We start from the raw sequence: 24,001 nt of genomic DNA, 5'->3' as shown, positions 1-24,001 counted from the left end.
AGCCTCCAATTTGATCCACCCGTAGCTTATAACAATATCTTGTATCTGGCTCAAAATTGTCCACATCCACTGTGGAATGTGGACTCTGTGGACATTTACATTTAACATTGAAAATCCCATTTAGCACACATTTTTAATTATAACTCAACAAATATTGATTGGAATTTAATATAATTTAACATACACATGACTGGTACCAAGCTTCAACTTTTTCTGCTGCATGGAATAACCTGGAAACTGTTTAATTTACAAAGAAATAGTCGATCCACACATGCACACCGTTCAGGGTGCTTGGTGGAGGTTTGTGTTCTCTGAACACTTGTTTTTTATTATTATTATTATTATTATTATTATTATTAATAATAATAATAATAATAATAATAATAATAATATTATTATTATTTTGGGAAAAAGTCAGAATTCTGAGAAAAAACTCAGAATTCCGACTTAAATGTCAGAATTCTGACTTTTTTTCTCTCAGTATAATAATAATAATAATAAAAAAAACAATATTGGACCTTTTTTTGTTTGTTTGTTTTTTTGTTTTGTTTTGTTTTGTTTTCAGTGGCCCTAATCCTCTTCCGTATCATTAGGTCCATCCTGGGGGGAAATTTGTCTACACTTCCCTTTTATTATTGGGTCTAAAAAGATGGAAAAGTGACAGATAGTAAAATCTAAAATATACCCAGTCTGATGGACAGACCCAGATCCTAAATCCATCCGTATGTTTGACACCTGTGGTCTAAACCCTGTTTGACTTTCACAGCCTGTGTCTGTCCACCTCCACAGAACACGCGTGTCCTGTCACAACCCATCTCCATCTCTCTCTGTGTGTGTGTGTGTGTGTGTGTGTGTGTGTGTGTGTGTGTGTGTGTGTGTGTGTGTGTGTGTGTGTGTGTGTGTGTGTGTGTGTGCTGATGGGATTATCGTAGAGCCGGGCACGTTGCACCGTGCCGTGCCAGCCGGAGGGGGGCGTGACCAGAGGACGTGACGTCAGTACGTAGGTGAGTGAATCCTGAAGTGTTAAACCCAGGTCAACACTGTGCTTGTAACTTTTGGTCTGATATTGAAAAATATATCATACCTAAAAGTAATGAAAAAATAAATATAATATCTCAAAATGTAATCACATATTTTGAATATGACATTCGTAATTTAGAATTTGTTGTAAATTTGATAATTTTATTTGAAAAATTTAATATACACAAAAATAAATATACCAAAAACACACCCAAATTTTTAAAATCTTCTTAATGGAATTTGAAAAATATATTAAATCTTTAAAATTTATCTTTAACAAAAAAAAAGCACTACCACCTTGACAATTTATAAAGAATTCTGTAAAAATAGACTGAACTCTCGGATTTATTTGTGTTAGATATATTGTTTTTTTGTTTGTTTGTTTTTTTAATACTATTATTTGTCTATTCTACCTTGTGTTTTTTAAATCTATGCTTGTTTTTCTTAAATTTATTTGTCCAAATGCTTTTTCTTTTTGGCATCTTGACGTTTGTTCAAAATGTATATGTTTTGTATACCTGAACATTTTCAATAAAGTTGAAGGGAGGAAAAAAAAAAAAGGGTTGCTGTTTGGTCCAGACGCGGCAGGAGGCATGTCCATTATCGGCTTAGCGGACTGAGCCTCGGTCCCAGTGAACCCAGACCGGCCTCCGGGACTCCGGGAGCAGCTCTGCCTCAGACATGGACGTCACCCTGCTTCTGTCCGCCATCATCTGCACTCTGTTAGCTCTGGTAGTGGCCACGTCCCTCCTGAACGGATCCGCCGGAGAGTTCGCCAACCCCAGGAACTACTTTGGACACAGAGACAGTTCAGCCGGAGGAGCGGATGGGTCTGGACCCAGGCACAACGGATATTTACCGGACAAGAGGAAGAAGAAGGCGGCGGTGGACGACTGGAGTGACCTGAGCGGAAGCTCCCACGACCACTGGGATGTGGTGAAGACGGTGCTCTCAGTGAGTAGTTAAAGAAGCTAAAGCAGCTAAAGCTAATAATAATAATTATAATTATAAAGAAGACACAGACTGGGTTTATATACTGGTATTAGAGTGGACAACCACTGGCTCCCATAAAGACTAAAACACACAGACTGTGATCCCAAAACCATTCAAACATATCTACTCAACATCCTCCAACACAGAATATTATAAATATATATATATATATATATATATATATATATATATATATATATATATATATATATATGTATGTATGTATGTATAACATTATAGTGTGTAGTATTATTATTATTATTATTATTATTATTATTATTATTTGGACCCTGTTTGAGTTACTGTGTGGGCGCAAATATATGAAACCAATATACAAATTATATGTGAGATATTTGATCCCATAAAGACCCAGAACTACGCTGGTTACAGTTCTCATATTAATTTGTCTCTCTGTTTAACCATTCTTTAGTTTAATTAGTTTATTTTCAGTCATATATGCATTTCAAAAGAACGGAAGAGGATTAGAGACACTGGGGGGGGGGGGGGGAGGCCTAATATATATTTTTTATTATTATTCTGAGAAAAAAAAATCAGGATTCTGACTTTTTTGTCAGAATAATAATAATAATAATAATAATAATTTATATATATATATATATATATATATATATATATATATATATATATATGACCTTATTTTTTTATTTTTCCAGTGGCCCTAATCCTCTTCCACACTCGATCCCAAAACCATTCAAACACATCCACCCATCATCCAACACAAAATATTATTATTTGTATTTGGACCCTGTTTGAGTTACTGTATGTGTGCAAATATATGAAACCAATATACAAACTATATATAAGATATTTGATCCCATAAAGACCCAGAACTACACTGGTTGCAGTTCTCATGTTAATTTCTCTCTCTATTTTATCCTTTCTTTAGTTAGTTAGTTTATTTTCAGTCCTGCATTCCAAAACTACGGAAGAGGATTAGAGACACTGGGGGAAAAAAATAAGGTCCAATATTATTATTAATATTATTATTATTATTATTATTATTATTATTATTATTATTATTATGAAAAGACAGTCAGAATTCTGAGATTAAAGACAGAATTCTTGGGAAAAAAAAGTCAGAATTCTGACTTTTTTTTCCCTCAGAATAATAAACAAATAGATATATTGGACGTTATTTTTTTATTTTATTTTTTATTTTTCCATTGTGTCTAATCCTCCTCCATACACGATCCCAAAACCACTCAAACATATCCACTCAACATCCTCCACCACAAAATATTATTTACATTACATTATAGTGTGTTTTATTATTATTTGGACCCTGTTTGAGTTATTGTGTGTGTGCAAACATATGAAACCAATATACAAATTATATATAAGATATTTAATCCTATAAAGACCCAGAACTACAGCTGTTGCAGTTCTCATATTTCTCTCTCTATTTAACCTCTCTGTAGTTTGTTTATTTTCAGTCATATACTGTACTATGCATTTCAAAACTACGAAACAGGATTAGAGACACTGAAAAAAAAAAAGGTCCAATGCTTATTTTATTACCTCCGCCAAGGAGGTTATGTTTTTGCCGGCATTGGTTTGTCTGTCTGTCTGTGTGCAAGATAACTCAAAAAGTTATGGACAGATTTGGATGAAAATTTCAGGAAATGTTGATACTGGCACAAGGAACAAATGATTAAATTTTGATGGCGATCGGTGGGGGGGTCTTTATGGGTTAAAGGTGGATGTTTGGATTGTTATGGGTTAAAGGTGGATGTTTGGATTGTTATGGGTTAAAGGTGGATGTTTGGGTCTTTAAGGGTTAAAGGTGGACGTTTGGGTCTTTAAGGGTTAAAGGTGGATGTTTGGGTCTTTAAGGGTTAAAGGTGGACGTTTGGGTCTTTAAGGGTTAAAGGTGGACGTTTGGGTATTTAAGGGTTAAAGGTGGACGTTTGGGTCTTTAAGGGTTAAAGGTGGACGTTTGGGTATTTAAGGGTTAAAGGTGGACGTTTGGGTCTTTAAGGGTTAAAGGTGGACGTTTGGGTCTTTAAGGGTTAAAGGTGGACGTTTGGGTCTTTATGGGTTAAAGGTGGACGTTTGGGTCTTTAAGGGTTAAAGGAGGACATTTGGGTCTTTATGGGTTAAAGGTGGACGTTTGGGTCTTTAAGGGTTAAAGGTGGATGTTTGGGTCTTTAAAGATTAAAGGTGGATGTTTGGGTCTTTAAGGGTTAATTTTTCCTTGTGTATATCTTTATATGTTGCATACATTTCTTCTATATCCATGATACAGAGTTGGCATTTGGTACATTTTCAGTAGTTCTTTGTAGTTCTGTATATCGTAAGTGTTTTTTCAGTCTATATTTTTCGTATAATTGTCATGTGTTACTTTTTATATACACACACTTTCCTGTAGCGCTGTAATAATCTGCTGCTGAACAGATCAGAGCTACTGAACTGATTTTCATAATTCCTGCAGTGACTTTAAAGATTTATTCTGCTCTATTCTATAAAATGCAGAAAAAGGCCTTTAAAAAACAGAATATATAGACCATACAAATGAACGTGGTGTTTTAAATCTATGTACAGTCATTTAATCGCAGATGCTCTTTAATATTTCACGTTTCACTCTTTCTACATGTCTTCAGTACTTAGTTTTCTATATTTTTTCTGCTGTAAACACTACAATATCCCCAATATATGGGATCAGTAATGTCATATCTTGTCGTATCTTAGATATGCAAGCTCTAAATTTTTTAAAAAGTTTAAAAAAAAAACTAACACTACTAATATATAAAGCAAGACATATCTTTCTTCCAAATAAAATCCAGAAATTGTTTTCAGAGATTGATATAATTACCTCCGCCAAGGAGGTTATGTTTTTGTCAGCGTTGGTTTGTCTGTTTGTCTGTCTGTCTGTCTGTCTGTCCGTGTGCAAGATAACTCAAAAAGTTATGGATGGATTTGGATGAAAATTGCAGAAAATGTTGACACTGGCACAAGGAAGAAATGATTAAATTTTAGTGGTGATTGGGGGTAGTGGGGGTTCACTGATCTGCCTTGGCGGAGGTCTGCGCTCTCCAAGTGCTTTTCTAGAAAAGACAGCGCAGACCTCCAGTGTCAACATTTTCTGAAATTTTCATCCAAATCCATCCATAACTTTTTGAGTTATCTTGCACACGGACAGACAGACAAACCAATGCCGGCAAAAACATAACCTCCTTGGCGGAGGTAATAAATATAAGGATGAGGAAAAGCAGTTTTATCCAGGATGGTTATGGAAGTTTAGAATGAAAGGAAGGAGGTGGTCTGTATATTTGTTCTGTTCTTAATTAAATAAAACCATCATCAAAATCCCAAATATAATGAACGTTAAACATGTTTGAAATAAAAAAAAAAAATCTGTCTGTTTGTCACCACTCAATAAATAAAGCATATATCTTTGAAATATTGTCATATATATCAGATAGATTTATGGCAATACTATACCATAGCTGTACTAGAAGTTGGTACCAGTGTTGTGCCAAGGTACGTGTCCCCACTGAGAATTGTTTCACCTGGACGCGGGAGCATAATTTAAACTTTTTATCTCATAATTATGACTTACCATGGGGATTTATTTTTTTCAGTGTCCACAATGGGTTTCCTATGTATAGAAGCCGTCATAATTATGAGATTAAAATGTCAAAATTATGAAATAAAAAGTCATAATTATGAGATAAAAAGTCATAATTATGAGATAAAAAAAAAAGTCATAATTATGACATAAGAAAGTCACAATTATGGAATAAAAAGTCATAATTATGAGATAAAAAGTCATAATTATGACATAAGAAAGTCACAATTATGGAATAAAAAGTCAATTATGCGATAAAAAGTCATATTTATGAGATAAAAAAGTCATAATTATGACATAAAGTTACAATTATGGAATCAAAAGTCATAATTATGAGATAAAAAGTCAAAATTATGAGATAAAAAGTCAAAATTATGAGATAAAAAGTCATAATTATGACATAAGAAAGTCACAATTATGGAATAAAAAGTCAATTATGCGATAAAAAGTCATATTTATGTGATAAAAAGTCATAATTATGACATAAAGTCACAATTATGGAATAAAAAGTCATAATTATGAGATAAAAAGTCATAATTATGAGATAAAAAAAGTCATAATTATGACATAAGAAAGTCACAATTATGGAATAAAAAGTCAATTATGCGATAAAAAGTCATATTTATGAGATAAAAAAGTCATGATTATGACATAAAGTCACAATTATGGAATCAAAAGTCATAATTATGAGATAAAAAGTCAAAATTATGAGATAAAAAGTCATAATCAGGGTTCTCACTAGCATTTTTTCACAGCGCCTGTGGCGCGCGCCGCGTACATGGCACGAATTTTGTCGGGGGGTCCGGGAGCGTAAGGCAAGTGATGTTGCCGGGCGGGCATCAGACAATACCAAGGCACATAAAGGGGTATTGATTATATTGTTCTCATTTCCTGTCTGCAGCATTTTGCGCCTAGACAAAGAAATATATTTTTTCAAATTCAAATCTCGTTATCATTACACTGGACAATCCCACACACACACACAAAAGCACACCGCTACACTGGTTGAAAGACAGCGTCACAGGTCAAATGTCAGTGTCGGGGCCCCAGACGCTGTCCCTGGGGGACCCCGACGTTCAATGATGCAAGCGAAAACCCTGATGATTATGGAATAAAAATTCATAATTATGAGATAAAAAGTCACAATTATGAGATAAAAAGTCAAAATTATGCTCCTGTGGCCAGGTGAACCAATTCTTGCAGGGTTACATACGTTGGCACAACACCGACATTGATCAAGAGCTAAAGGAACTTGAGGGATGTAAATGTCTTTTGCCTGGATATTATTTTTAGGTTCGATGCTAAATTAATTGATCAGTTTGACTTTAATATTCTGTTCAATAATCATTCGGTTACTAATTAAGTCAAAAACATATTTTAAGGTTCATTTAAGGGGTGTACAGATATAATGACAGGGCATCACCGCCATCATATGAGATGTGTTTTCACAGATGGCAGATGTTTATCTGTTATTTATTTCATGTTATTTTATTTTATTTTATTTATGCATTTCAAAGCTTTGTATGTTTGAATCTGTTGATTTAAAGATAATGTGGTGAGGAGCTGAGTATTTCATATCTGATAATAAAGGTTTCTTTGTTGAGGGGATAAATAATGACAAGCAAAATAGATTAACAGACAATATCATTGGCATTGGCTATCGACCAAAATGTAATTTTAATTATCTCTATCATCCAAAAGTTTAGCAGTTGTGCATCTGTAGTTCACTTCAAACCTGCATAATGCGTTTTGAGAATCAGAAGTTTGGAAGATGATGTCATACGATTCATCGGCTATCATTGTTTCCTTCACCAAACAATTGTGATTATATCGTCTTGCAAAATAATAATAATAATAATAATAATAAAAATAATAATAATGGATTAGATTTATATTGCACTTTTCTATGAATGCATACTCAAAATCCACCATCAGTCTGTAGTAAGTAGAGGTCACAAATTTACATACTAGTATATATTAGTAGGATCATTTGTTTTCTATTACTGAAGTGAAGGCAAGGGATGAAATGGGGTAAAAAACAAAAAAAGTAATTTAGTGACCACTATCTAAAGCAGATTAATAAAAGAACATTTTATGTTAAAAAGTATGAGTGATAAACATATGAGTTTTGGCTTTAATAATAATAATAATAATAATAATACATTTCATTTGTAATGCACTTTACATTTTTATCTAAAAACCTCAAAGTGCTACAGGCAGTAGGGCTGGGTATCATGGCCAATTTCCATCATCAATGCGATTTCGATTCATAAAGTTCTGAATCGACTAATCACAATTTGATTTGATCCATTATCGATTTGATTCAGTATTAATTGATTGATTTAGATTAATTTAGTGATACCAAAGTACAATTTTGAGTTGTAACCTGATTATCTGAGTACCGCAGTCAAGTAGCACATCAATACTGGTATCAGTATTGATATTAGAAAGGAAATAAATAAGACATTTAAGCAGGAAGGAGCTGAACCTGCTCTGTTTTATGGCTGGTGTTTCTACTCACTGGGGGGGGGGGGGGGCGCACACCGTAATTGTTGGTTGGGGAGCGGGGGGGGGGGGGGGGGGTACTATTCCTCTAACTCCATACTCAGCTATAGGTGATAGTATGGATCCCAGTTAATATTCCAAGAACGACCGGCTTCCGCGACTCACCTCGGAGAACCTCTGGCCAGCCAGTTCCTTCACACTGCGGGTTCAAGTTTGAGGCCAGGAAGACCAGTGGAGGGGTTTTCCCCACCCTCTGTCTGCGTCTTTTCTGCACCAGAGCCGTCACGAGTGAGACCAAAATGCCCCACCTTCCCCAGAGGTTCCCAAGACAGAGCTGCCCACGCTTCCACGTACTCCCGGTCCTGCTCTGAAAAATCGATCTCATCCACTGTTAAAGGTGGGGTCTGAGATGTTTTCCTGGAGCATTTTTTACTATATTGCTTAAAATCCCCTTCACACCCCAATTACAACTAATTAATTAAATGCTCTAACACAAAAATAAAAAAATAGTCACCTGTGGAACGGACAGGACTGAAAAAACACCAATCATTTTGAGCGCCCACTCGAAATGATTGAACAATGTTATGTCTGTCAAACTCAACTGCCATTTGCCCCTCCCACCTCTGTGCGTACCCCTCTTCGAGCATGAATCGTGTGTTCTCAGAGGCTGGAAGCGCTTGTACAGGAAGCGAAGCCAGAACCAGAGCTTGGCTATATTAGTTATATTAGGATGGAAAGTTTACCAGTAAACTGTTTAGTCACTGACATAAATCAGTAGGAAATGTAACATTAGTCACATAGGTCTGAACTGGGGCTGTTCTGTCAGAGCGAGGGGGTTGGAGGAGACTGAATGAGGTATGCATGGATCTGAGCTGGAGCCGGGGTCGGAGCCCGAGCTGGGGACAGAGCCTCAGCCGGGGCTGAGGCCGTAGCCGGCCCGAGTTGGGACCGCACAGGGACGGAGACAGGGACGGAGACAGGGACGGAGACAGGGACGGAGCCGGAGCCTCAGCTGGCAAATTGTTGCTGTACTGCGCTCATGAACCCTCAGGAACAAGCATTGCGCATGCCAGTACTCTGGGGCCGTGGCTTCAGGGGGACGTCTGAAGAAAGGGGTTTGAACTTTTGAACTGAGTATTTTCACAATGTAGCTTGCTCAAACCGTTTTTCTAAGATCTCAGACCCCACCTTTAATCGATCACGCAAAATTAAAACGAAATCGATCTGAGATCGATCAAATCTATTTTTTTTACCCAGCCCTAACAGGCAGGGTACAGTAAATACAGTTAAAAGGGAAGTCAGAAAATAAAAACAGAAAGCAAGTAAGACAGATAAAAACTGTTAACTGATTTAAAAGAACATTTTTACTTGGTCACATGATTGCAGTTGGACAGTGAATAGGAAACTAGTACAACATTATTTTAGTGGCAGATATGATTATGAAGCTGTTAGCTGACTAATATACTGATGCACATATGTCGGTATGTCCAGATAAGAAGGCGAATATTAGCCACCAGTAACTGTCGGAGTCAGTTTGTTCAACTACCAGTAATAATGATGATGAAGCATCCTGTATCTAACAGCAGTCAGCAGCTGTTTACACCAAACAAAACACAAACAGAGTCAAATCAGACCCAAGAGAAAAGAGTGTGAAAAGATTAACACTGGTTTTCCATCAGGCACACCTGGGTGTAGGACGGTAGAACACAGGTGACCAGAGAGGGAACACACTGTTACCTAGAGCTGGAGCCCACTGTTCTAGATAGACAACAAATAGCTAGTTATTCATCGACAGGTCGTTAGTGACATCATGCACTTTTGTTTGAGAAAAATGTTTAAAAATGTTTTATTGCTGATTGCAACGCATGAATATTTAATTGTTTAACAAACTTTGTTGGTATTGGAGAAGGGGGAATAAGTATTGCTGCTGCAATATTTGTTGAATATTGAATATTTGTTGAACAAACTTTGTCATTCATTCTAATTGTTGTGCACCAAATATTCTTGTTAAAGGAAATAAAATGTATTATAATGCTGCAACAAACATAAATAAGAGGTGTTGGGTTTTTTTTTTGTTCTTGTTTTTTTTTTGCTGTTCATAATCTGACTAGTCATTACAGTAGTCAATGACTAGATGACTGTTGAAATACAAGGGGGGGCTGAAAAGGTCATAGGCTGAGTAAGGAGTTATTCCACAGCAGTGGAACTTATCGTACATTAAATCCAACCTTTCCTGATACTAACAGCACCCACCTTTGCACAGTTGATAAAGGTGGAGCATCAGCTCCAATAGCAGCCATGTCAGCATGCATGTCCGGTGGGGGAGGGCTAACACATTTCTCTGCAGATATTTGATAACACCACAGTGACATTCATGAAATGTCTCTAGTACTACTGTTCAAAGTCCTAAATTATTTATCCATTGTGAGTTTACCTGGAAGGAAACCATGCCCCCCCCGATAGTCATCAGTTGCTGCCGTAGTGTTACCATAATTGTGTAGGACATTGTGTTGGGGATCATGCTGAGTCAAATATCTTTATGACAGTTTATCAGGCCTACTAAGCACCCACACAGAAAAAGAAATTAATTTAACCACTCATTTTTTATTATTATTTTGTTTTGGAGGGGGGGTGTGAATTGATCTTCATCTAACCCCTTCTCCAACAGGAAGAGACACATCCACCCCCCCACACTGAAGGACAGTCCACACCAGGTGATCACTGGTCTTCCACCTCTAGCCTGTCCGTACCCAGGCCTGGCTCTAGTTTAGGCGTAGACTCGTCATTCGAGGCGTCGTCAGGGAGGGGCCGTAGGTCATTCATTGGGCTCTCTGATCAGGACCTCCTAAAGTGTGCTTTCTCTTACCCCCAGAATGAAGGAGCCACAGAGAACCCGGGCAGCAACGGTGAGCACTTTGAAAACACTTCAACATTCATAGTATCCGTTCAAAACGTCTGATGTTTATCAAAGTTTCCTCTGTTTTGCCAGATAAAGTGGAATCGAAGTTTAATAATTTCATGAAGTACATCCCTGGAAAGTCACAATCCCACCATTTGCAAACGATGATGTCTAAAGAGGAGCTGGAGGAGGAGCAGAGGTCAGTGTCCGAACCCTTCACTGTCACATGTTCTCTCAAAACCATCCACATCAGACCAGCAGCTTCTAGGGATGTCACGATACCAAATGTTCAGGCACTGATACCGATACCACTAAAAGTACACGATTCTCGATACTAAATTGACCACATGGAGTAGATGAGGAAACATACAGACCAATGACATGTAGACTATATTGCCAAAAGTATTCACTCACCTGCCTTGACTCGCATATGAATTTCAGTGACATCCCATTCCTAGTCTATGGGGTTCAATATGATGTGGGTCCACCCTTTGCAGCTATAACAGCTTCAACTCTTCTGGGAAGGCTGTCCACAAGGTTTAGGAGTGTGTTGATGGGAATTTTTGACCATTCTTCCAGAAGCGCATTTGTGAGATCACAAAGTGATGTTGGACGAGAAGGCCTGGTTCTCAGTCTCCGCTCTAATTCATCCCAAAGGTGTTCTATGGGGTTGAGGTCAGGACTCTGTGCAGGCCAGTCCAGTTCATCCACACCAGACTCTGTCATCCGTGTCTTTTTGAACCTTGCTTTGTGCACTGGTGCACAGTCATGTTGGAACAGGAAGGGGCCAGCTCCAAACTGTTCCCACAAAGTTGGGAGCATGGAATTGTCCAAAGTCTCTTGCTTCAGCATACCAACAGATGTTGGACATAGGATGTTGGACATTTTACATAGTTTTATTTACAAATGGCAAAAATGATAAAAGAAATATCCTTAACTTTTTGTTTGTAGTGTATAAATAACATACATATATTCTCAGAAACATGTATACATATAGGTAGTAATAAAATTAAAATATAGCAGTCATAATAATGAAAAAATAAAACAGTAATAATTTGGATGCCATGTCCATTTTTTTTTTTTTTTTAAACAAAAAAATCTTGGATTAAGCAAAAAAATTCTTGAATTAAACAAAAAATCTTGAATTAAGCAAAAAAAAATCTTGAATTTAGCAAAAAAAAAAATCTTCAATTGAGCAAAAAAAAAATCTTGATTTAAACAAAAAATCTTGAATTAAGCAAAAAAGAAATTTTTAATTAAGCATTTGAATGTCATGTCCATATTTTCCAGATACCATATATTCATATACAGTTCCCATAATTGTACAAATTCCTCCAGTTTCCCTTTGGTTGCATGTATATTATTTAGATATTTGCAGTATAGTCTTGAAAATGTTGAATTAAACAAGAAGTGTTGAATTAAGCAAAAAAGAGTCTTTAATTTAGCAAAACATTTCTTGAATTAAACAAAAAATCTTGAATTAAGCAAAAAAAATCTTCAATTAAGCAAAAAAATCTTCAAATAAGCATAAAAAAATCTTGAATTGAGCAAAAAAAAAAAATCTTGATTTAAACAAAAAATCTTTAAGTAAAAAAAAATCTTGAATTAAGCAAAAAAAAAAAATCTTCAATTAAGCAAAAAAATCTTCAATTAAGCATAAAAAATCTTGAATTGAGCAAAAAAAAAAAAAAAATCTTGATTTAAACAAAAAATCTTCAATTAAGTAAAAAAAAATCTTGAATTAAGCAAAAAAGAAATCTTGAATTAAGCAAAAAAAAAAAAAAATCTTGATTTAAGCATTTGGATGTCATGTCCATATTTTCCAGATACCATAATAATGTTCATATACGGTTCCCATAATTGTACAAATTCCTCCAGTTTCCCTTTGGTTGCATAATTATTATTTACATATTTGCAGTGTAGTTGCACGAAAAATCTGAATATTTTCTGCCATCTTTTGTCTTCTATTACAGTAAATTGGATATCTTTAGACCAAACAGCAGATTTGAGGATATCATCTCAGGCTTTGGGAAAGACTTTTTCAACACATTTTTCTATGTTCTGGCATTTCATTGGCCAAACAATTAACAGATTAATTAAGAACTTAACAGACAGGTCAGTGACTGCAGCCCTAGTTCTTCTGAATCGTGCTGTTTCTGGACTGAATTAGTCTTCGTCCTGTGTCCGTGTCCATGTCTTCTGTGTGCGTCTAACCCTCCCTGGTCTTCACGTGTGTCTGTATGTTGTTTGGACTCAGTACCGTCCACGTTTAGCAGCTTTAGCCCAGACTGTGTAAGGACAGATTGAGTCTTTGCCAGGCATTAAGTGGACGAAGAATGACACGAGACTTAAAGAAACTCCCCGTACGGCCGCACTAATGGGTTTGTGAAGCCTCAGCTGAGGACTGACAGGCTTGGCACAGGTGCTGGAAATCCTTCTAATGTTGTGTTTTCAAGGCCTGGAAAGTGCTTGAATTTGAGTTGAAGTGCTTCCAATTCTACCTCTGTGATGTGGTTTATGTATTTATTTTTCGTATTAACTCTGTCAGGTTAGATGTCCAACCAAAGCTACTTACACAGAGGTGATTCATTATGAAAAATAAACTTTTATGTCATAAAGTCAATTCCAGGTGTTCTCAGGTCGACTCCAGGTACAGTTTTATTTAATGTGTTTGAAGAACACTAAGTAGCTTCCCTTTTTTTGGATAAAACTGTGTTCTCCTTTAATTTCTAAACTTTTTGCTGTTTATTATGAACTATAATTTTAGATGTTTATACATAATTCGATGTACATCATTGTGATAAAAAGTGAAAAAAATTATCGTGAGTGTATGTATTCCTGAAGATATGGATTTTTTTAAGGCGTGTGCTGGAAAAATTTTAAAATTACCCTCACACTGCAAAAATCTAAATCTGACCATGTGTTTTTTCCTCATTTCTTGTCCAAATATCTCATCACACTTAAAATCAGACAGAATCACCTAAAGAGGAACTTTTCAGGGAGATATAAGAAGTGACTTATAGACAATAGATCTGAAAAATCTGATTTCAAGAAATCTGACCAAGATCATTTTCACTTGTTCAATTGGCAGATTTTTTTGCTTAAATCAAGATTTTTTTTTTTTGCTTAATTCAAGATTTTTTTTTTTTTTTTTGCTTAATTCAAGATTTTTTTTGCTTAAGTCAAGATTTTTTTTTTTTGCTTAATACAATTTTTTTTTTTTTTTGCTGAAGTCAAGATTTTTTTTTTCTTAAAGATTATTATTTTTTGTTTAATTCAAGATTTTTTTCACTTGTTCCTTTGCCAATTTTTTTTTTTTGCTTGAATTAAGCAAAAAAATCTTGAATTAAGCAAAAAAAAAAAATCTGCCAGAGGAGCAAGTGAAAATTATCTTGGTCAGATTTGTTGAAATCAGATTTTCCAGATCTATTTTCTATAAATCAGTTCTTATATCTCACTGATAAGTTCCTCTGTAGGTGATTCTGTCTGATTTTAACTGTGATGAGATATTTGGACTAGAAATGAGACAAATACACTTGGTCAGATTTAGATTTTTTTTGTGTCAAAGTGCTTGAAAAATGCTTGAATTTGACCTTGAAAACTGTATGAATCCTGGACTGAAAAAAATCGGGAAGAGAAGAGTCATAAATGACCTTTAAATGTGTGTTTTTTTCTCCCTCTACTGTGTTTGCACACCCACTCTTATCTTTGCAGGATAAAGTCCAACACAGACTTTAACTGTCTGTAGCCTGTTGGAGAGGCAGAGCTTTTCTGTGGTAAAGTATGACTTTTCTCTCCCCATACTCCTGAGGCCTGTCACTTTCTGGCCATTGTATGGGAACTAATCCTGGTGTCCGACAATTTGATATTGAACTTTGACCTCAGCAGTGATTTCTGTCTGAGAAACATTGATCCTAAAGTGGCCACGAAGCGACTGATACAGTCTGTGATCGTGCACACCTCACTCCTTCGGCTTATTATTCCACAGTAGCCTGGCTCCGTTCTGTGGATGTGTTGGTCGTAGAGCTGCAGCTATCGGTTATTTTTGTTATCAATTAATTCAGTTCGATTCATTCATTATTTTAATAGACAAAAAATATTGTAAAAATATGACAGACGTGTGAAAATGACAGTTTATCCTTTATTCCAGAACCAGCTGAAACAACAACCACACAAAGTATAAAAGTAAAAGGATATTAAAAAAAATATCTATATAGATTCAGATTCAAATTTCAAATTCATTAGTCATTTCAGGATATAAAATACACAGAAGCGAAACACTGTACTCAGGTCCCCATTGTCAGCAGCATTCAGTAAATACTGTAAAATACTGATAAAAATACTAAAACACTGATTAAAAAACAATAAAAAACACCCCCCCCCTTTTAAAAGTCACCCATAAATAACTAAAATTATTATTTTCTGAAGTGCACAGGAGTAAAGTGCCAATTAAAAGTGCATTCCAGGGCTTCAAAAAGAAATAACAGTAAAAATATCTATAAATATAAACGACAAACAAGTCAAATGACAAATAATGTGTGCTGCATTTGTAATGTTTGTGTGAAAGCTTATAAGTTTAAAGGAGTAAATGATGGTTCCACTGTAGAAAAGTCCACATATAGACATGTTCTGTCTTTTTGCCCTCGTCTCTTCTGTTGTTTGAGTTGATCCTGGCGTCGTGTGCGTCACAATAAGCGTCCGTGTGAAACAAAAAGTGGAACCAATATTTAACAGCAGAGAAATGAAGGAAATGAAGCTTACATTCAGGGAAAATGGAATCGAATAACTTTTTAAATCACTTTGAATCGATCAAGTAATTAATCGTTTCAGCTTTAGTTGAGTGTGTCTGTTAGTTATTTTTGGAGTTTCTGTTGTTCTGCCACTAGGGGGAGCCACTTCAATACAATATCAACATGTGTTACTGAGGTATTTACCAGCAAAGTTGCAAATACCACAATAACATGAAAAGACAAAAAATAAGTTTTATAGATTACTGCTTTCTTTTCTTTAAATTGGTAAATTAATGAACTATAACACAATGGAGAAGAATCTGGACATCCCAGGTCTGTGTTCAGTGTTCTGTGTTTTCCCCTCTGTGTGTGATTCCTATCCACTCTGCCTTTATCAAACACTCCTGGGTCATTTCCCTTTTGTGTTGAATTTATTTGCAAATAGAAAAAAGCTGCACAAAACCAATAAGAATCAGAGGAAAACTAATTACAGGGTTCGTACAGGTGCTTGAAATCCTTGAAAATGCTTGAATTTTCTGTTTTCGAGGCCTGAAAAGTGCTTGAATTTTAGTAGAAGTCCTCGAAAGTGCTTGGGATTCTAACTCTGTGATGTGATTTATGTATTTATTTTTAATATTAACTCAAGCCAAAGCTACTTACAGACATAATGCATTTTGAAAAATAAAACTTCAAAAAAGTAAATTCCAGGTGTTCTCAGGTCGACTCCAGGTACATTTTTGTTTTAATCTTCGTCTCTTTGGTTTGGTGTGAGTGTGTCTGAAAAACACCAAGTGACCTCCCTTTTATTTGGATAAAACTTTGTGTTCTTTAATTTCTAAACTTTTTGCTCTTATGAAACATACTTTTAGATGTTTATAGCATGATATAATGTTCATCATTGTGATTAAAAAGTGACAATAATAATCCTGAGTATATGTATTCCTGTAGATTTGAACATTTTGGACAAACAGAGTGATGCGCAGCATAAGGTATTAAAATGCAGATATAGAATAAACATCAATTTTCACACCTGAATGTCAGCTCCTTTCCCACCACCCAAGGCTCAAAACCCAAATAAAAGACAAAGAAATAGTTAAAGAAAACATTTCAACTATTAAAAAAAAAAAAAAAAATACACGATACATATATACAAACATACATAAATGGAAAAATTAATATGTAATATTAAATAAAATAAGTAGCAAAAAGTAAATAAATATGCACGTTAATCCTCTAGCTCAGAGGAAAAGTCCAGCAATGTATGTAGTTTAAAAAAGGATCCTAAGTGGTTTTCGTATTTTTCGAGATCCAGGTTGGGTTGGTATTGGGGTCACCATTGGTTCGGGGGGGGGGGGGGGGGGGGGGGGGGGGGGGGCATTTGGTGTGATGTGAATTTCTTTCTTTTTTTGTATTGTACTTTGGGAGATGCACAATGAAAATTAAAACAAAAAAATCCCAAGTAACATGAAATGATTTTACTGAGCTTTTTAGTGTAAAGCTGAGTTTGTTAGATTCAGATTATAAAGCACCTCATGTGAAGGGAACTGGGGAGTTTCCAGTTATAGAGAATCAGCCGACGGGCCAGCAGGGTGGTGAACGCTAAGGCCTATTTCTGTTCATCTAGTAAAGTGGGGGTGTCAAACTCATTTTCTTCCGGGGGCCAAATTCAGCCCAATTTAATCTGAAGTGGGCCGGACCAGTAAAATAATAACATGATAAACAATAAATAATGACAACTCAGAATTGTTTTAGTGCAAAAAATAACATTCACTTATGCCAATATTTACATTTGCAAACTATCCAAACAAAAAGGATGTGAATAACCTGAAAAAAATGAAATTTGTTAAGAAATGTAAGTACAATTTTATCAATATTCTGCCTCGACTTATCATAGATATGCATTACAGATCAGATCTACAAAGACACAAAACATTCAGTACCAGGCAGAAAATGGTTAAAATTGCACTTAATTTACTTCAGACATTTCAGGTTATTCACATTTTATTGTTAAAGGATAGTTTGTTAATATAAACATTTTCATAATTTAATGTTTTTTTGCACTAAATCAAAGAGAAAAAATTGTCATTGTCATTATTTATAGGTTATTATGGTACTATTTATGAGTTTGATGCCCTAATTTGCACTTTGCAAATTCATCCCTCGGGTCGGATTAGAACCTTTGGCGGGACGGTTTTGGCCCCCAGGCCGCATGTTTGACACCTGTGTCATCACTGTGTGACTGTGTGGCAGTGGTTTAACATGTTTGGTCACTCAGCCCAGACTGAGGTGGAGTTTTCCACAAAGAACATAAGGTCAGTTGTCGCTTTTCCATTGGACATCTGCGCAAAACTTTACCGATATTTACTGAATGTCGAAAAAACAGAAGCACGTAATGTTGGTTTTTCCATTAAATCACAAATGCGATGATTTATTTATTTATTATTGCGAGATGATACGAGAAGTCATTCCACGAACATGGTGATGAATGTAAATATAGTGTTGATTCACAGATATATTCATTATTATTATATATTACCCCTCTGTCTCGTACTGAATTAAAAATGATGTGGTTTCCTGGTGTGTCCACACATACACACACGTTTCTTCTTCTTCACTTGTAACGTCCGTCAACATCCCTTTTTTTAATTCACCTGACTCTTTCCATTGCAGTTTTGCGTGATGTACCATTTGCACTATGCCCGAAAAACCACCTCTTGCCAGCGCAAAAACTTTTAATCGAAAAATGAGCCTTTTGGCGAAATTGTCGTTTTTCCATTAGGTACATTTTTATGCGTAAGTTATATTCGCACAATTTGAGGGTCAGTGGAAAAGAGACTAGTGAATCCATCTGCAGCAGCTCAAATCAGCTTTGTTTCCTCATATTAACGGTCTGTGGTTTACAACAAAAAAAAAGTCCTTGCACAACACGGGACTTCATCAAACATTCTTCATCCTACTATTTTCAACTTCAGTATAATAAAGATATTCTGGATAATATCTGGAAAAAACAAAAATTAAATATGTAAACGTCAGCCCCAAAATAACAGCGAGAGAGAGAATTAAGGGAGGGACACATGAATGCACGGCAAATGTATGAATACAGCACCTTCATACACAAGACAATTCAAAGGGTTTTACAATTAGGGGTGTAAGAAAATATTGGATCTGCAATATTTCACGATATTTCATTTCACAATACTGTATGGATATTAAAAAGTACCGTGTTGATATTTTGAGGTATTTATTCAAATGAAGATTTGGCGGCGGTTCATTTTTGTTTATATTATATTATTTAACACTGTTTTATTAAATAATGTTAGTTCCTTTGTTGGTATCACAGAAAAATAATGTTCTGATGTCAGTTCTGAACTAATAGAATATGAACATTTGAACAGGATCTTAAACTGTAATGTCTGTAAAACAGACTTTCAGTTTGAACACAGGAACATTTTGTGATATAACATTAGATCCTGTTGTGACCAAATAAAAATGTGTTTAGTATTTGTGCAGATTTCTGGTGTAATTCAATTCTTCCAGGAAATAATCATTTAAAAAAAGAAACAAACCAAAAAATTGCCTTTTTAACAGTATCATGATACATCTTTCCTATATCTGTTTGTTTAACGGTTTTCTCCTAGTATATTAGGACTTTGTAATCTAAGTGATGATGTTTGTTATGTTAGTTGTTTGTCCAGGACGACAGATGGAAATTAGGTTCTTAGCTAAATCTGGTACATGCATCTTGTTCTTTGTAACTAATACCAATACACACTGTCCTGTAACTAAATAAATAAATACAAACATATTGTGATATATCGTATCGTGATCCTAGTATTGTGATTTGTATCGTATCGCCAGATTCTTGCCCATACACAGCCCTGTTTACACAGACGTAGAAACACATAAAATTACACAGGACAATAGTAAAACATTAAAATTAATTAACATTAACAGTACATTAATTAATTACATTAACAGTAAAACATTAAATAAAAGGGAAATGCAGAAAAAATGCTGCATTCCGGTAGAAACCACCGCCCCTGGGGTTACTGCCTCAAATACTCACAGAATTGTAGAAGTTCACCCGGTTGTGAACATTTTCTCTGTGAACAGCCGGTTCACCCTGTTGTCCCGGATCTGAAAACCTTCAAGCACAATCCGGTGGTTTCCCCGGTAGTAATTATGAAAACCTGTCAGCGGGCCACACTACACTGCCTGAGGTACCTTTAAACCTGGCATAATACACACACACACACACACTTTCAAACCTGAGTGGTGGAAAGAAAAAAATTAAAACAGAATAAGAGATAGTTAAAACAAAAACTAAAAACAGTCTGGATTAAAATTAAGACTGTCACGTTAAATCAATCAAAATAGTTACAGTTTGTGAGTTTCAGTGCAGGTATTAGAACTGAAAAAAAAAGAAAAAAACTTTAATCAAAGGCAGCTGTAAACAAATGAGTCAAAAACTAAAAACTACTACAACTGTTCCAAAATAAAACAGCTGGTGCTTCTATAATTACCAATGTCTAGAACTACACTGTACAAAATCTAAATCTGACCAAGTGTATTTGTCTCATTTCTAGTCCAAATATCTCATCACACTTAAAATCAGACAGAATCACCGAAAGAGGAACTTTTCAGTGAGATATAAGAACTGATTTATAGACAATAGATCTGGAAAATCTGATTTCAACAAATCTGACCAAGATCATTTTCACTTGTTCCACTGGCAGATGTTTGGCTTGAATTAAGCAAAAAAATAATAATCTTGAATTTAGAAAAAAAAATCTTAAATTTAGCAAAAAAAATCTTGAATTAAGCAAAAAAAATCTTGAATTATGTAAAAAAAAAAAAAAAAAACTTGAATTAAGCAAAAAAAAAATCTTGAATTTAGCAAAAAAAATTCTTGAATTAAGCAAAAAAATATTGAATTAAGCAAAAATAAATAAATCTTGAATTAAGAAAAAAAAATCTTGACTTGACCAAAAAATCTTGAATTTAGCAAAAGAAATATTGAATTAAGCAAAAATAAATAAATCTTGAATTAAGAAAAAAAATTTTGACTTGACCAAAAAATCTTAAATTTAGCAAAAAAATCATGAATTAAGCAAAAAATCTTGAATTAAGCAAAAAAAAACTTGAATTAACCAAAAAATCTTGAATTAAACAAAAAATCTTGAATTAAGGAAAAAAATCTTGAATTCAGCAAAAAAATCATGAATTAAACAAAAAATCTTTAATTAAGCAAAAAAAAATCTTAAATTAAGCAAAAAAGTCTTGAATTAAGCAAAAAAAAAAAAAAAGTCTTCAATTAAGAAAAAAAACTTGAATTGCGCAAAAAAAAAAAAAATCTTTATTTAAACAAAAAATCTTGAATTAAACAAAAAGAAATCTTGAATTAAGCAAAAAAAAAAAAAAAAATCTGCCAATGGAACAAGTGAAGATTATCTTGGTAAAATTTGTTGAAATCAGATTTTCCAGATCTATTGTCTACAAATCAGTTCTTATATCTCACTGAAAAGTTCCTCTTTTGGTGATTCTGTCTGATTTTAAGTGTGATGAGACATTTGGACTAGAAATGAGACAAATACACTTGGTCAGATTTAGATTTTTACCAGTGTACTACTCCAAATACTAGTCCTACCAGTGGATATCCTACTACTGCAGCTGAACCCACTACCATCTGTGGAACTGTAGAATAAACAGGATCACTACTATATGGACCCCAGAGTCGGTAAATGACCAAACACAAGTCAACCCAACCCTCTCCTAACTGGTGGTGTCCATTTGTTCCTGTCAGGGTTCAACAGGAGCAGCTGGCCGCCATCTTCCAACTACTGAAGGACAACAAGGAGACGTTTGGGGAGGTGACGGAGGGAGACATGGAGGAGCAGCTCAAACTCTACTCCATCTGACACCTCCTGTCTGTCAGCGTTCACATCCACACTCTGCTCTTCTTCAGAACTCCTCCATTACTGTTCATACTTTAGCAGAAACACTCCTGTCCAGTCCAGGTAATGTCAGTACACAGAGGATACTCGATGACGTTCACTAACATCCAACTCAACTTTGACCTAAAGCACAAAGCCTCCCACCTGTACCTGTACCTGTGGAAGGCCTTTGAGGACGCTTTAACTTCTGACACGTCTGGTTTATAACGAAGTGTATGTTTGGAAATCTGTGAATGTTGACAAATAATGATGTGAAAGCAAAAGGGGAAAAACTGAAGGGTTTATGTAGAAGGGTGTTTTTATGAAACTGGGTTTATTTGTTTGTTTGTTCATTTATTTATTTTGAATATTTGCAATAAAATGAAACAACAAAAGAATTATAGAAAAAAAGAAAGTAAACCATTCAAAAAGGAGCAGGATGAAGTTTAACTTATAACCCCCACCCCCACTCCATCCTTCACCTACCCTAAATTCCTCTGTCAGATGTTTTTGGCTTGAATTAAGCAAAAGATCTTGAATTAAGCAATACATATTTTTATATATATATATATATATATATATATCCTGAATTACGCCAAAAAAAAAAAAAAAATCTGAATTAAGCAAAAAATAATAATCTTGAATTATGGCAAAAAAAAATCTTGAATTAAACAAAAAATCTTGAATTAAGCGAAAATTCTTGAATTAAGCAAAAAAATTTGATTAAGAAAAAAATTTTTTTGAATTAAGCAAAAAAAATCTTGAATTATCCAAAAAATCTTGAATTAAGCAAAAAATCTTGAATCAAACAAAAAATCTTGAATTATGCAAAAAAATCTTGAATTAAGCCAAAACATCTGCCAGTGGAACAAGTGTAAATCATCTTGGTCAGATTTGTTGAAATCAGATTTTCCAGATTTATTGTCTATAAATCAGTTCTTATATCTCACTGAAAAGTTCCTCTGTAGGTGATTCTGTCTGATTACCTCCGCCAAGGAGGTTATGTTTTTGCCAGGGTTTGTTTGTTTGTTTGTCTGTTTGTTTGTTTGTCTGTCTGTTAGTGTGCAACATAACTCAAAAAGTTATGGACAGATTTTGATGAAATTTTCTGGTCTGCGCCCCCCCCGTGGGCCCCCCCACCCCCGATCACCACCAAAATTTAATCATTTCTTCCTTATCCCATTTCCAACAAACCCTGAAAATTTCATCCAAATCTGTCCATGACTTTTTGAGTTATGTTGCACACTAACGGACAGACAAACAAAGTCATGGACAGATTTGGATGAAATTTTCAGGGTTTGTTGGAAATGGGATAAGGAAGAAATGATTAAATTTTGGTGGTGATCGGGGGTGGGGGGGCCCACGGGGGGGGCGCAGACCAGAAAATTTCATCAAAATCTGTCCATAACTTTTTGAGTTATGTTGCACACTAACAGACAGACAAACAAACAAACAGACAAACAAACAAACAAACAAACCCTGGCAAAAACATAACCTCCTTGGCGTGGGGGGGCCCACGGGGGGGGGGGGCACTGATCAGCCTTGGCGGAGGTCTGCGCTCTCCGAGTGCTTCTAGTTTTAAGTGTGATCAGATATTTGGACTAGAAATGAGACAAATACACTTGTTCAGATTTAGATTTTTTTTATTGAAATTGCTACCAAACGAAGGACCATGTCTGTCTTCCTGTAAGTCGATAATACAAAGTTAGTCGATATCCGTCTGAGTTTCCAGGATAGAAGCTGTTTTATGAATATGCAAATTAGGTGCTTGAGCCCCGGTCACTTTAGATGACAGTAACTCAAATCTATATATACACACATGACAAATGAGGTAGGAACTGGATAGAGAATTGAATTTACAATAATTTGGCATTAGTTTGAAAGCGCTACGACAAACAGAAAGGGAATTATTGACAATAAATTAAATGTACATACGTCACCATAGCAACCGGAAGTCACACAACCTAGAGTTTGTAAATGTGTCATATGAGAAGAGACTGGAACACAGATGTTACATGTTAAGTTTAGGTTTGATCAGATGAATATTGGCAATAGTACAGCCATTTGAAATGACCCCCCCCACCCCGGGGTGCTAACGGGGGCGTGGTCCATATGATGTCATAATGCATACCATCGGATACAGAACAGAAAAATGCACAATTTGGCTTTGGTTTGAAATTGATATGATAATTTTGACAGAAGTTATGTTGAAATATCCATTTGTTGAACTTTAGCCTTATATTGAAAAAAAAACTGATCAGGTCGATGAGAGAATATGGACGAACAATAGAACATGGTTTGGAATCAATAATGATAGAAATGTGAACGCTAG

At 35.2% G+C, this 24,001-nt stretch overlaps 1 protein-coding gene across 2 annotated transcripts; it reads left to right on the top strand.

Annotated features, from left to right (window-relative positions):
* The first annotated feature begins 1,587 nt into the window (after positions 1-1,587).
* Positions 1,588-21,676, top strand: mxra7 (matrix-remodelling associated 7). 2 transcript variants are annotated; one of them, XM_030121982.1, is made up of 5 exons: positions 1,588-1,974; positions 10,980-11,013; positions 11,097-11,205; positions 14,721-14,782; positions 21,540-21,642. In XM_030121982.1, exons 1-4 carry the CDS (start codon positions 1,702-1,704, stop codon positions 14,752-14,754), a joined length of 450 nt encoding a protein of 149 aa, XP_029977842.1. In that variant the 5' UTR covers positions 1,588-1,701; the 3' UTR covers positions 14,755-14,782; positions 21,540-21,642. The 2 variants fall into 2 exon arrangements, with proteins under 2 accessions (XP_029977842.1, XP_029977841.1); XM_030121981.1 differs by lacking the exon at positions 14,721-14,782 and having other exon boundaries at positions 1,590-1,974; positions 21,540-21,676.
* The last annotated feature ends 2,325 nt before the right edge of the window (positions 21,677-24,001 follow it).

Source organism: Sphaeramia orbicularis, chromosome 19 (assembly GCF_902148855.1).
Source record: "Sphaeramia orbicularis chromosome 19, fSphaOr1.1, whole genome shotgun sequence".
Taxonomy (NCBI): domain Eukaryota; kingdom Metazoa; phylum Chordata; class Actinopteri; order Kurtiformes; family Apogonidae; genus Sphaeramia; species Sphaeramia orbicularis.
Note: the sequence above shows the minus strand (reverse complement) of the source record. Positions and strands in the feature narration are given on the sequence as shown.

Coding starts and splice junctions, on each gene's coding strand:
- mxra7 (XM_030121981.1), top strand. CDS start 1,702: ATGGACGTCACCCTGCTTCTGTCCGCCATCATCTGCACTCTGTTAGCT. Junction 1,975..10,979: donor TGGTGAAGACGGTGCTCTCA/GTGAGTAGTTAA, acceptor TCTTACCCCCAG/AATGAAGGAGCCACAGAGAA. Junction 11,014..11,096: donor AGAGAACCCGGGCAGCAACG/GTGAGCACTTTG, acceptor CTGTTTTGCCAG/ATAAAGTGGAATCGAAGTTT.